This window comes from Paramormyrops kingsleyae, chromosome 4, assembly GCF_048594095.1.
Source record: "Paramormyrops kingsleyae isolate MSU_618 chromosome 4, PKINGS_0.4, whole genome shotgun sequence".
In the NCBI taxonomy this organism is placed as follows: Eukaryota; Metazoa; Chordata; class Actinopteri; order Osteoglossiformes; family Mormyridae; genus Paramormyrops; species Paramormyrops kingsleyae.
In genome coordinates, this window is record NC_132800.1 from 21,369,696 (window position 1) to 21,384,584 (window position 14,889).

The window sequence follows — 14,889 nt, forward strand, 5'->3', positions numbered from 1 at the left end:
CGAAAGCCTCCACCTTTATTTTGGTGAGCAGGTCAAAATATTTATTCTACATGCAGTTCTTTGTTCATTTTTGGTTCAACCAGTCCACTTTATATTCATTCCATAGGTAATTTTGAAACTCTTTCCTCTGGGTAAAAGCACAGGTCATGGATTATGGAAAATTAACCACTGACTACATCCGTACACTACTTTCTTGCCAGTAGGGGGCCTAATAGCTAAAAACAGGAACCCTTGGCTTTGTGACCAGTTAATCATTAGCACAGCCAGTGTAGAGGAAGCTCTGACTGCAAGGTGACCATTAACACAGCGAGGCAGGGTAGCTCTGTAAGCCCTGTAAGGCCCTTAGATTAAAGGCACCTGCTATGCAACCTAAACAGGTACTGCCGGGCTTTGCGATTTGTCTAGACATCAGGTGGATTAGAATAAAGCACAAGTGTGAATAAAAGTACCATCCAAAAGAGATGAAGGGGCTCTGTGAGGCGGCGATGAAGACGGCCTGATTTCAGAGTTGGGCAGAGACACAAATAGCAGACTGTTCATCCCTGAGAAGATTTTTATCACTATAAGACAAGCCCCCATATCCTGCTGGAGATATGCTAGAGCAGGATTGGGTGGGGCATGGCAGGTGGGGCGGGGCATAGCAGCAGCAAAGGAACCCATTGGCTGAAACAGCAGAACGCCCGCCCACTAGGATCATGGCCTCAATGGAGGCGAAATCGTTTGCTGCCGTGGGGCAGGGCGGTGAACTTACATGCCCCGCCGCTGAAAATGATTTGTAGTCAACAACGCACACAGTGTGAAAACAGTGAAGTTCATGACATAAACCGGGAGTGTGTAATCACACCACAAGGGGGCGAGCTGGGGAGGGGAGAGGGCGCCTCTGCTTCTGTGCTAACATAATTAACCGAGCTCATTGCTTGGGCAGCGAGCCGCAGCACCTGGGTTTGCAGGTGTGAGTCGTTTACAGATCGGGCAGCTTTCCAGGTGACGGCTGACTCACAGCTTTCATTTAAGCGATGGGGACACTTCAGGGGACGCCGAGGACTCGGGCCGGGCGCTACGAGGGCAGCGCGGCCCCCTCTCCGGGCCCTGAGCTCCGTGGGACAATGCGGGGCAGCCACCGGCAGAACAAATCACAAGAAAACGTAGCGGCGCCCCGAGGGCTTACCGACACTTTTAATTAACCATAAATATGCCGAACGGCATGATGACGTTCGGTAATAAAAGCCTCAGCGGGTGGAAAAACCTCGTCAAACTGAGCCGGGGGGGGTGGGGTGGGGGTGTTACAGCTTAATCGATAGCTGATCGCTTTTCTGACAACGTTTATTTTTTTTTAACAGACCCGAGGACGACCCGTAAGGCGTAACTCGACGCAATCCATCAGCATGCCATATCTGTGAGCGTTTGGTTATGCCTGGAGACTGTGCCCGCCGCCTGCTGCTGCGTTCATCTGTCGCGTTTATTTGCTAATCCTCCCAGACATCGTGCATCGCTCACCCCAGGCTAGCACAGGAATTCTAATTAGCAGCGAGCGCGGGCCGGTGCGGATGCGGCGAGCCTTCCCGTGGATTATTAAAACATTCGCGCACACACACCCTCTTCTTCCTCATGCCCCCCCCCCCCATTCCCAATATGCTAATTCATCTCCCCAGCCAGGTGCACGCTGCCTGCGAGGCCGTGCCTGTCGTCGACGGCGACGGTGCAGAGCCGGTCGGCGTGGGGGGGTTGGGAAGCGATGAGGGGGCGGGACGCGAGCAGGACTGGCGTCATCTGCACAGTGGGAAGGAGCACAAGGAATATTAATCACCCCATCGGCAGCGGGGGGGGGGGGCAGGCCTGAAGGCTCAGTGGCTTGGAGTGGGGGGGGGCGGGGGTCTGTTTATAACACTGCCACCCAATCGCCGCCCCTGTATCGCTGCCCTCTGACCTTTCACCCCCCCCGGCCCCGCGGCCTCTGTCTGTCCATGCGAACCAGGCTGGATGTGGACACGCCGGCAGCAGACGCACGCATGGATGTGTACATCCGATGTGCAAACATGTGCGCACACTTGATCTCACGCGCATGTTACCACGCACAGCGACGCACAACGCTACGCGTGCGTACATACTGCGACTGCCCACAGTAAAAAAACCAGCTCAAAATCACCAAACACCCAGCTCCCGACTCAACCCCAGAACAAAGCCCCAGTACTGACCAATAAACGTTTTTTTGATAGTACAGTCTCTCTGTCATTGGCCCAGCATGGCCTAAAATCAGTAATACTATCAGCTCAGGCAGTGATGCAAGCATTTGATTGGCTCTCTGAACTGGCAGTCAAATCTTTACGGCATTAAACCAAGCATGCGGCCCAGTAGTGGTTGTAGTGACGTCAGTTAAAAATGGGTTGTACTGGTGTTGTGACTGGAACACCTTGGACTTACAGCTGGGTAAAGAGGGTGTTTATTTAAAGGGACGGAGTGTGACAGCTCCCAGGCTGTACGTGATCTGCTACAGCGGGTCTGTCACCAGGGGCTGGAGTCCTGCTCGCACAGACCAGCCCCCTCCACCGGTGACTGCACAGTCCTCCCCCGTTCTTAAATAGAAACTCCATTAATGAGCTGGTTCATGCGTCAGAAATCCATTTAGATTTTAAAGGGACGGAGTCACTCATTCATCCAGATCGCTGTATCGGTGCTTTTATTCTCCTAATCATCCTTACATCCATCTATCCATCTTCCATAAATGCGTATCCTGTGCAGAGCCTGGAGCCGATCCCAGGAGGCACAAGGCAGGGGACGTCCCGTATGGGACACGGTGATTCACTGCCCCTCTTTGGTGTGCCTGATACCCCCCCCCCCCCCCCCCAGACGCCCAGCGGAATTCTGGGATGCCACCATGTTCGCCATCGAGCCGGTGCTGCCTTCTGCTTTGGGGAACACGCGGGAGTTTGCTGATCTTCCTTAGCGTAACCTCTCAGGACACGATGCCTCTTCCATCCTCTCTACAGGCCCTGCTTCGATCCGACGTCCGTGATCCCTAATCAAGTATAAGACCCCAGGGCAGGTGACACCCGGGACGGGATGCCAGTCCATTGCAGGGCACCTGCGCAGGCAAACGTGATCATGCCATCAAAATCACGGGATCCAGAGACAGCAGATCACCTAAAATGTGTGTTTTTGGATTGTGAGAGGAACCGAGAAAGGAACTCGCACGACATCCAGGCTTAGACACTAAAACCTCCCCAAAGCTAAAATATCCTTCCGCTCTTGGGGGCCCATCCAGCGTCACCCGGCCCCCCAGGGCCACTCGGCCCTCGCAGACACACCCCCTACCCTCTGCACAAACGGCGGGTTTGTCCTGCTCCTTAGTGTCAGCAGGTGGGTGTAATTAGGGCGCTGGCCACGTAGAGCCCCACAAGAGCAAACATTAGGTGTGTTTGTGCACTCAGCGCCGTGGGCGCTGTTTAAACAACAGGGAGCGTGTTTGGTGCGGTGTGACGTGCCGGGTCTGGATCCCGAGGTACCAGGCACGTGTTAACATTATCAGACCAAAAACCCGGTCAAACTTCAATCAAAGCGATAAAAAAGCCTTATTTCAGTGCACTGACAACATCCAAAAGAGTACACGGCTAATTGTATAAGCATTTATTCAATAGGCTTACCAGCAAAGTAAATATGTCAAACTGCGGGAGATACAGCCGGTTGTAATGGATACTGCAGATCATAGATCCACTGTAATCATTTAGTCATTGTGCCTTGTCACAAACTGTCACAGAGCCCGGCTGCTCAGATATTCATGCAGATTTATGCTTTAGCCCCAAGCTAAAATTTCTATACCAGTCGTGCTCATTTCCTGCATTACGCATTAATCATATATTATTTTTATGATGAATGCAACTGGAAAGCAGAGCGGGATGTATGAAAAGAAACTAAATACTCGAGCCAAAGGAAACTAGAGCTGTTGCAGGTACTCGTGTATTCTGAAGCCTTCCTGAAGAGACCTGAACAATTTCCCATGTCGGTTCACCCTACCTCTCCTACACTCTCACTCACTTCACAGATCCAGACCAAGCCGGTTTGCAAAGTGCGCCGAATAAACAGTTTGCCTCCGACAGCCTCTCCTGGATAAAATGGGCTCCTCGTGAATCGTTTTGGTTATATAAACAAAATTATAATATTTACTAAACCTCTCCCGGCGCACGCTAACCGTCACAATGGCGACGGTCGTCACGGCGACGCTCCCCGGCTTCGACTGTGGTAGGTTTCTCGTCTGCGGATCCCCTGAATTATTATCTAAAGTCCTTGATCTCTCAAACTCTCTTTGACTTCAGCGTGTATAAATGAGGACAGAACGTGTAAAGCATGACTGAGAGTACAGGCTACACAAAATCAATTCTTGTTATTATTCATCCATTTTCCATAACCCAGTGTTTCCCAGTCCGGTCCTTGGGAACCCACAGACAGTCCACATTTTTGCTCCCTCCTAGGGATCCACCAGTGCACCTTTGCTATTTCATGACACATGACGGATGGTTTGTTTCTGAAGAAACACTCAGCTGCCACTTCATACAGTATACCGTCGATGTTACGGGGCGAGAAAGAGACTGTAAATGGTGGCAGACGTCTGCACCCAGGTCAGCGGCTGATAAACCGGCTGGCGTGCAGGCGGAGGATTTATGATGGATACTGCGGCAGCTGCCGGGGCGGCTGGGGGCGGAGCGCCTCAGAATCGGGGCCTAAGGACCTGGTCTGAGACACAGCACAGGGTCTGCTGTTGTGCAAATTCAATTCAGCTCTGTATAGCGCCTTTCACAACAGAGTCACCCCAAGGCGCTTCGCATGGGGGTGCTGTGACTCATACAGAATAATTCAAAAGTGGGGAAAAAGGGAGATAAAGAAATGACAGAAGAAAGACAGATGACAGCGGAGGAGAGGAACCAAAAACCCAAGCTGGCAGAAAAAAAACCTCCAGGGGTCCAAGGTCAACTGGTTGCCCCCCCCCCCCCCCCCCCCGCCCCAGGCATGATAACATCATTAACAGGAGCCTGAAGCTGAACCCTCCCCCCCCCAAAGAATACCCTGGAGGGGACACCAGTCCAAGGCCGTAGCCATGAAGTCAACATTACGGGGGACCAAGGATGTAATTATAATCAGGGGTGGACCGGTAGGCGGGGCAGCCGTCCCAGGGAACGGGCCCCCGTGGCAACATCGAGGGCCCCCCTTCGACCAGAGGCACACTGCTGCAGCCAGGAGCCGAATGTCAAGTGGGAGGGGTTTATAAGGAGGAGACTGTTATCATCTGATACCCAAACCCTCAGTATAAACCCCTCCTACCTCTTGGGATAAGCCCCTCCCACTTAACATTGCTCCTCCCACTCGGCTCCAGGCTGCAGTGACATATACTACTGTTGAGGCGTGCATTTAACGAAAAAAGCACATTTGTGTAATTTGATAACTACCGCGGTGCATGACGGGTACGATATTTGGAGGCTTAAATTTCATCATCTGCAACTGCTGCAACTGGCATAGGCAGGCCCTAGGAGTGAATTTGGAAAGGGAGGGGGGCACGGTCCATTTCCGCACCAAGGTCCAGTGTACAGTTGTTCCACCACTGGTTATAAAATATATTGGGGAGGACATTGTGAGCACATCTGAATGTTGAGGTGGGGGTGTGTCTCTGCCTATATATATTATAATTACAGCCTTGCACTGAATGTCTTTGCATAAACTTGAGGACAGCAGAGGGCGGTGGTGCCTATGACCAGATGGTTGCTAGCTCCAATCACATTGTCAGCAGAATAGTCACATGACCACTGGGCCATTGAGCAAAGCCCTTAACCCCCAAAATGGCCCGAACCTGAGTTCAGACCCCAGGCCTCGCTGCTCTCGAAAAGCAGAGCGAGAGCGGACACGCGAAAAGAAGAATCCCGATATGGCTGCAGTTGTGCAAATGCAAATAAATTATACCCACTGATCCACTGCAAAGCCACAATGCAATCCGGCACACTATCTAAATAAAGCGAATAAACATGGCTGACAACTTTTAACAAGGTGCATGATGGGCAGCCTGGCCTGATGGTCCCTGTGTATTTGCCAAGGACATGCATTTACAGAGCTGCCATCTGCCTGCTTGCAAAGCAGCCACCTGCTGCTCTGGGTTCGGGGGGGGGGGGGCTTACAGTGCGCAGTGGCCCGCGGGCCTGGGGCTCACTGCGGGTCGCCCCCAGGGGCCGGGGAGCAGCACTCCACGAGCCGGCCATCTCCCTCCCCACCCTGCTCAGAACATTCCAGAGAATTCAAGAAGAATCCACACAGAATCGTCCCGGTAGCCCGATGCTCAAACTTCTACATTTCAAAGACTCAACTTGGTCCTCTGGTACATTTCAATACCTTGATTCCCTGTGTAAATCTTAATATTTTTTCATCTGATCATCACAGGCTGGGTTTGAGTTGAGCAGAGGTATATTGCCATGGCGATGCAATGCTGTCCAATGTGTCCCTATCAGCTTTTTTTTTGGGGGGGGGGCACTACGGAGACTCAGTGATGGCCCATTCACATTCCTGGAGGCCTCTCTTCTTGGTGTTCTGTGAGCAAGAGGCTGAAATGAGACTCAGCTTTAACACCCCCCCCCCCCCCCCCCAGGGCTATTTATTTCCCCCCAGTTAGAAAAAAACAACTGCAAGGGAGAAACGACTAAACTAATTATTTCCTTTTCCATCACTGCCGACTGCAGTAGAATTATTTCGCTCCATCATCTTTAAGCTCCGTGAACTCGAGCTTCCTGGCCAGAAACACGGGAACAAAGTTGTTAAGCATGAGAAAAAAGAAACTTCTTCTGTGGGGAGAAACACAGCTGTTGTGTTCTGTGCGATACGTCTTTTCCCGGAGGCCCCAGGGCACCAAACGACAATCAGCCATCCCTATTTATAAATGAGGCATGAAGGGAAAGGATGGTGTGACTAGCGGAGCAGTGATTTAGCCCTCCAAGCAGAGTCTGTCTGTCTCAGCGGCCATAACCGCCAGATCCACCCTCTTACATGTGCGACAAACTTCCATCACTCCTCCACCTGTCGGCAGTTGGTCCCCCTCGCTCGGTACTTAAAGTTGATTGGGCGGCACATGCTAAACCCCGCCCCCCAATCGAGCTTGTCTGCCCTATAGAAGGATCCCCCTTGGCTTAATGATTTGACATCTGGTTCTCCGGTATCTGTTGCACATCAGACGAACCCAACTCACTACGTATTACTGTTACCCGTGATTGTGTCCTGATGCAGCCTACTCTCAAATGTCTTTCATCTTTGGTTGTTTGACCTACAGCACTCAAGGGCCAACTGACATGAATTAAACATACTAATGCTGGTTGCTATGGAAATGCATGGAGGACAAGGGGATGGGGATAGTGACCTTTGCTGGGCCTGGATGATAGAGCAGCATGTTTGATTCCCTCTGTTCTCGGCCGCAATCGAGCATTCGGCTTCGGCAAACCAGCAGAGCACAGCACACGCCTGTTTCTCTTCCACACAACTTACTCGAGGAGCAGTGCGTGTTTCCCGGGTGCCAAGGTGATGCTACCGTGACTACGAAGTACGGAGGTACCTCTTATTGTGCGTGATAACGTCTGCAGCTAAAGACTATAATACTGTCCGCCTGGTCTACAGCCTCCTACCCGTCCCTGTAACACTGTTAAGCTTATCTTAAACTCTACTGGTCGAATTACTTCACCCCAAACCATCATCCCTCAACTTATATCAGGTCTGTGCCTGCACTTTTAAATCAAGATAAAACACACGTTAACTCCTTAGCAACTGAAGCAGCTGATGGTTACAGTGAGATCAGATTGTTCATTTTTATTTCAGCATTAATCTGTTTCTTTCTTCCCTCTTCATTTTGTGTTCTTGTATACTTACCGATGCATCGCGCGGGACTTTAACACACCGTGTTTTTAAATGTGGTTTATGCACCAGACATGAGCTAGTGACCAGGTAGTTCCTGGCCAACAGCCTGGTAGGGACACTATGTGTTACGTTGAGTGAGGAACTTGACCCACAATGCTTTGGTGAATAAGCTGAAACACTGCCTATGCAAGTCCCTGTACAGATTCTCACGTGCCGAGTAAATGTGGTCATATTCCGCTGCCCCCTTAAATAAGAGCATAAATATGTAGGTTTCATGTCACAGGCTCCATGCCCCCCACCCCCGCCCTGCTTGCAATGCCGCTGTGATTGGGCACGGTGAGGGACCGTCAGCGAACTGCAGATTAATTCAAAGACATTAAGTCCTGGCTACAATGTAAAAAAAAGGGCAGACATTAATCCTTAAAGCGCTTTGTCCAGAAATAATGCTGCTCCCTTAATTTCCTCTCCCGCCAAAAATGGCAGGCCAGAAATGGCCGGGTAGTAAATCTGCTCAAGTGTCCAGCTCTAGGATGGGCCTTTAGGGAAGAGTCACATTGCAGAGATGCAGGAGATCACTGTGACCTTCGGTGTCAAAGCAGAACCTCCACCAGGTGCATGGCTACCTGAGATCCCTGCGTGACTTGGTTGGTTTCCACAATCCAGCCTTGTTCGCCCAATCTGTACCGTTCTGCTCCTCTTAAACCTTTATTTCATTAGGCACCCACAAATGGTCCTATAACCAGTAACTCATTACCAGCAGTACTCAACTTACTGCCTGGCAGCAGAGTGTTGACTGAGTTCAAAATACTCCTTTTCAAAATACAGATAAAATATTTCACTTCACATCAATAAGTAGCAGCTGGTAACCTAAAGGTCACGTGACCGTTACCCTTATTTTACGGAAAACAAAGCGCAGACCTTTGTCATTTGAGGATGTGTATATATGTAACTATAGAACGCGAAAGAGGACAAGAACAAATAACATCAAACCGAATCACATGAAATATGTAAACAGGCCGTTTCGTAAAATTAAATTAGAAGCATCGTATCAGCGTCAGGTGTTTGCGATACTGGTTTCCGCTTCGATCCAGCCCGCAACTTGATATATTCAACTTCTAGCTGTCCAGTTGAATGATTGGGTTTATAAGCTATCGGTATGCACATAAATATGTAATTAAGACAAAGACAAATGTGTAGCTAATTAAACAAATAATGAACGTAGGCCGTGCGCAATCGCAACAGCTTTTTTCCCGTTGGTTTCGGTCTGTCTATTTATTCCTTAAAAACATTGTGTGAATGCAGCTCTAATGGCGGAGATATTATACAGAAAGGAAATGACTTTATAAATCGCATTATATTATCGATCGGAATATTGTAGCAGGCTATATTTAGACGATGCAAATGTAGGCCTACTCTTCAGGTTTTGAATAAAACCAAGTACTTTAAACTGCACTCAGGCAAATTTAATAAACAGTTCTAGTCGTGATATTGCTGCATAATAACACCTATCGCCCTTTTTAGCCATGATACTGTATAGTATTTAAAGGCCCTTAATGCAGGTGATAATGATTCAAGAACAAACATACATGACTTCGCCTGGATTTAAAGTCTCGATCGATCACACATACATACACACATATGCGCCCAAATGGGGTAGATTTGTTACCAAATCATCGTTATGGAAACCAAGTACAGTGGTTTGGGATCCGAAAGCCAAAGATCACGTGTTAGAAACAACGGGAAAAAAATCACAGGATGCTGCGAGCAAACAGCAAAGTGATGCCCCAACCATCCCACCCAGACCACTTTAACACAGTAAAGACGGCTAAAATATTAATCACAGCACATTATTATAAACGATTTTAACATTTTAAAAGAGCACTGAGTTGGCGCCATTGCTGTTGGCAAAAGTATCATTATCTGTACAAACGCAAACCTAACTCAGAATGAATCACAACCCCCCATAAAGCGCAACAGTGCTTCAAAGTGATTAATAAATAAGGAAATCAGTGCTGTAAAGTGAGCTCCCACCCACGGCCAATGAGTAGATTTACTGCTTTTCGTTGTGCTTAAATCGATGGGATACAGCACTTTAACTCCCACCATAGTATCGAATCTCAGACTGATTCTGCACAGCGGCAGCTGCAGGTGGCACGAGCTGGACACCTTACTGAATAAATGACACAGACAATAACATCACGACCACGAACTGGCATTGTCGGTACACAGAACAGGTGACGTTTTAAACACATTTCTGGAATAGATGAATTTCTAAATAAGAAGCAAACGAAATAAAGAAGCAAATTTTGGGTTTGGCCCATAATACGTGCTATTTAGGAAACTATAGGCGCCAAGGTATACACAAAACAAAATACTTACAATTATCACCAGTGCATGCGGACTGATGCCCCCAAAGCGGACTTAAACACGCCTCTCCTAAGTGAATGCATCGTAAGACATACAACCAAAGAAACGGACACCATTAAGGTCAACTTTTCACACGGACAGGGTTGAATTAAAATATATATAATTTGATGTAGGGGAAAATCAGGGGATTATTTATCGAACACAAGGGTTTAGGTTCAAAAGAAGCCTATTTTACTATGCAGGTGATCAAGCGCATGTAATTGATGGGGAACGATCTGTAGACTACCGAGTGCTGTCATTTTTATTAGGCCTATCATATATCATCATCATCATCATCATCATCATTAATTATTATAATCGTTATTATGATAATATATTCTTGCACACTGGCATAGTTAGGAGGATAAACAGCTTCCTGTCCTTCGCATACCTGTTTAAGTCGTCGCCAGGATCACTGAAGCAGCGACTGCACCAGTGTAAATAACCGCAATTAGATAACGCGCCGGACCACTAGCAGAAAATAATTCCATATTGCACGTTGAGCCGGTAGAGAGCTGCGCTTCACCCGCATGAAACGAGGCTGCCTTCTTTAGATAGGCTATAGCCCGTCTATTTTCGGAAGCATTGTGCATAATCTGATGCCACGGACATTTTTAGATAGATGAAAGCCAAAAATCAAAGCATTCTGGAACGTTTCGACTCATTGACATAAAAATACAGCACAATCTTAACCGACTTCAATTGGTAATTCCAATCTAACCGCATCTATAGATTTAAAGCGCTCATTTATAGGGCGAGTGTATTTACATACAATATTTTTCATATTAGCATCATTTTGCAAAGGCCTTTAAAATTTTTAGATTATTTTGAAAAGATAAAAAGTTTTGCTACACATATATCCTATTAGTTAATAAAGGTTTTTTTAAAATAATAATAATAATAATAATAATGTGTTCTTTTTGTGTCATTACCAAGTGCAATTTTACTACCGGTCCAAAACAAACATCACAGAGTAATTCACATCCAGCTCTCTCCGCCTGTGTGTGCATACAACGATTTAGACAAGAAATGTGGAAGGAGTGCACGATCACCCCAAAACACGCCAGAGAAAAATGAATGAACTAACCAAATTTCTTGTCAGCGGATGCGATCAGCTGGATGTGAAACGCCGAGAGGACGAAGACGAGGGAACGCAGGGAATCCATCGTTTTCACCGATGCTCGCCGCTCAGCCGCTACGAACCCATTTCGTTTTATTTATTCTGTTCTTCCTCTTCTCGCTTCTTGCTCCGGGGATCAAAATGATGGAGAGAAGACCGTGTTTTGCAGAAAGAGGGGGAGAGATGGAAAAGGGGGTGAAAAGAGAGAGGAGGAGAGCGCAGCCGCACAGTCTTCTCCCGCAGTCAGCTCCCGGCAGCGACTAGAAACTACGTCGGGCACAGCAACCTCGCCCAAGCCCCTCCTATAGTGATGTGAAAGAGAAGTACACACACACACACACACACACACACTGCTGCAGCCACATGCCGTCAGCCGCGATCCCTAACCATGCTGCACATTATGCATGACGTATAATTTAAAGTCATTTGGGGGGAAGAAAAACCTTTTCTATTCAACAAACACGCGATCATAACAACATACTACTAGTAATTGATTAGGGACCTGGACGTATAAAACCACGTGAGCGATTGGTATGTAATTACATACGGATCCACATTAATAAACAAGCCATCCAGCTTCACCTGTCTGAAGATGCATCACATCTGAACTGTAATATTTTTCTAACACCAGTTCAATACGGAAACGGATACTAACCTGAACGAACTAAGTTTACCTTTTAGAGTCACGTGCTGTGCCGAGGGCGGCCCAAATCACCTGAAGTAGCTGTAATTGATATTTACTTCTGTCTAATAAAAACAAAACGCTACATGTACTAATAATACACAGCAGTCCAAGTCCGTAAAGTAACCTTCTAATCAGTGGCTAATTCACACAAACACCATGTGAGGCATTATTAAAGACAAGTACACCCTTAATCACCCAAAACTGACTGCCCCTCCTGAAAAGGGTGCCTGTTCATTAAGAGGCCCCCAGCTCTGTAATGCAGGGGGGGGGGATCTGTTAGCCCTAGGTATATTTTGCCGATTTGGGGATGGAGTGTCCCATTGTTCAGGTGGATAGTTCCAGCTACGTTCGTCGCTAACATAGTTAGCAATGATGCTTTTTGGAAATGTACCCTGGGGGGCCTGAGGAAAATTTCAAAGGGGGTTCAGTAATTTCACTATCTGGCTATGTGCCTAATCTGTAAGAAAATGATTTTTCAGTATATATACTCAGAGTGTATTGACTGAAAATGATATATATTCACGCACAGAATGTGAACAGGGTATACAGTATCTGACTAGACAACAGACTACCTTCCATGACAATAAGAACATGCACATTTGCATAACCTGCAAATCTGTGTTGTGTTGTACATTATTCTCTATGCCTCAGTGCGTACACCGAATTAATACTGCGATATACCCAGGAGTGTCATTCTCCTAAAGTAAAAACCAGCCAATAAAAAAACACGCCTCGTCCGTCCAAAAGAGGCTACGTACATATGAAGTATTTTACAGCGGGAAAAGGAAGCCGTTTTCTTGCCATGCAATATTTAGCTGGTTGCCATGGAGTCTTCATCTGGTTGCTATGGCGTCTTCAGCTGGTCACCGCTGATTTGATTTGCCGGCTGACATCCTGACTCGAAAGCAGCCCGACGCAGATCCAGACCCGCATGTTCCACGGGCCTCAGAACAGACGTTCGCTCGTGCTTACGCGGGCGTCGAACTGCGAGCCAATAAGATAATTGTAAGCATTAAGCAGAATGGCACACTGGAGTTAATGAGAACAAGGGAGACTCTTACTTCCTGCTCATTCAGTGAAATGCGTAATAGGCCTCGTAGAGACGGAAACGGTAGAACACAAACGAAAAGGCCACGTTGACTCATATTCAGACCTAACAGAACTTACAACGCATATGAACATCCAATCAGAAATTTCGCTCTCACCCGGTGTCCTAAAACACTCTGAAAAGAAGTGGGTCACAAATTTCTGTGTAATAAACTGCCTGCAGTTGCAGAATTTGGGCTTTGGAATCCACGGTAGGTCGAATTACCTTGAGACATTAATCTCAGCCTGGTTTAACCATCTCCTTATGGTTATTTATTTACATCACACTGGGCTAAAACAAGCTTTGACTGGCAGGCCAAAAGCAATCCCACTCAATGTAGGCTTGGAAGTCCCATCTTTACCAGAATTACAAACCCATTCTCATAAGATTCGGTTGAATATTACAGCATTGCTTATATCACGTGGATGAAAAGGTTTTTCCAGTTCCAAATCTGACTCCCATATACGGAAAACCAGATCCACAAGATTTTGTGTGTGTATGTGTGTGTGTGTGTGTGTGTGGTCCAGGTATACATTACATTGTCCCCACAATGTGATAAAAAATCTGGTATTTTGACATTGTGGGGCCCATTTTTCAGGCCCCCACAAGAGGAAGTTCAAGTCTGCTAAAAATCCGTGACTGCTATCGAAAAACTAAAAATGCCAAAAGTCTTGTATTTTGTTTCATTAAGGTTAGGGCTGGATAGGGGTTAAAGGTCGCCATTGGTGTGATTAGAGATTTGCCCATAGAAATGAATGGGTGAAGGTGAGACTTTATGAAGACGACCTTTTAATATATTTATCAAATCCCTTGGAATCCCTACCTGTCCTCATTGACGTATTACACTCGTATAGTAGAACGTCAGGCTGCAATCTGAATTTCTCCAAAAGTCCTCTTCTTCCTATTAACCAGTTACCAACAACCTTGGATCTTAGGCAGTTCCCCTTTAGTCGAGCCGTAGAATTTACTTACCTGGGAGTTAAAGTTACACGTTCATATAAAGATTTTTATAGACATAATTTCAAAACCTCGTTAGGAGACAGATTGTTAGCAAACAAGATCTGACTCGATGGTCTTTACTGCTCATCTCTTAGGCTGGGAGGGTGAATATAATCAAGATGACAGTCCTACTCCCCTTCTTGTACTTTTTTTAAATGATCCCTTTTCCTTTTGTTTACCCAAGTCTATGTTTAAAGCGTTAGATGATTTGATTTATTCTTTTGTATGGAACAAATCTGTCCCGTGTATGAGAAAATCTTTTCTGGAAGTGTCCAGATCAGCAGGAGTTCTGGGTTTTCCCAGTTTTATTCACTACTATTGGGCAGCAAACACAGACAAATTACTATATTGGATTTCCACTTGGGGCAAAGACCGAGGTCCTGTCTGGGCTAGCATGGAGCTGGATAGCAACACAGTAATCTCCTGCCATCTCATTAGCGGGCTCAACAATACCTAATAGCCCAGCACTCCCAAATCCTTAACCCTGTGGTAAAACATTTCTTCAAAATTTTGGATCCAGTTTAGGAAACACTTTCGCATCGAGCAGTTGAGCACATTCTCTCCTCTGGTGAACAATCACCTTTTACCTGCCGTCTCAAAGTGATACGGCGTTTCAAATCTGGCGCAAAAACGTTCTGGTCTTTGTTAAAGATCTTTTCGTAAAAGGAACACATATGACATTCGAAACATTGCAAAATAGTTACAGCATTCCAAAAT

At 46.9% G+C, this 14,889-nt stretch overlaps 1 protein-coding gene across 1 annotated transcript in view; it reads right to left on the minus strand.

The window, feature by feature from the left end:
• The window catches only part of ptprn2 (protein tyrosine phosphatase receptor type N2), a 132,236-nt gene extending 120,523 nt beyond the window's left edge, over nt 1–11,713 (minus strand). Inside the window, exon 1 of the mRNA XM_023804876.2 lies at nt 11,369–11,713. Within this exon, the coding sequence (XP_023660644.2) occupies nt 11,369–11,447 (79 nt within the window). The 5' untranslated portion in view covers nt 11,448–11,713. The remainder of the gene's footprint in view (nt 1–11,368) is intronic.
• Between the last annotated feature and the right edge of the window lie 3,176 nt (nt 11,714–14,889).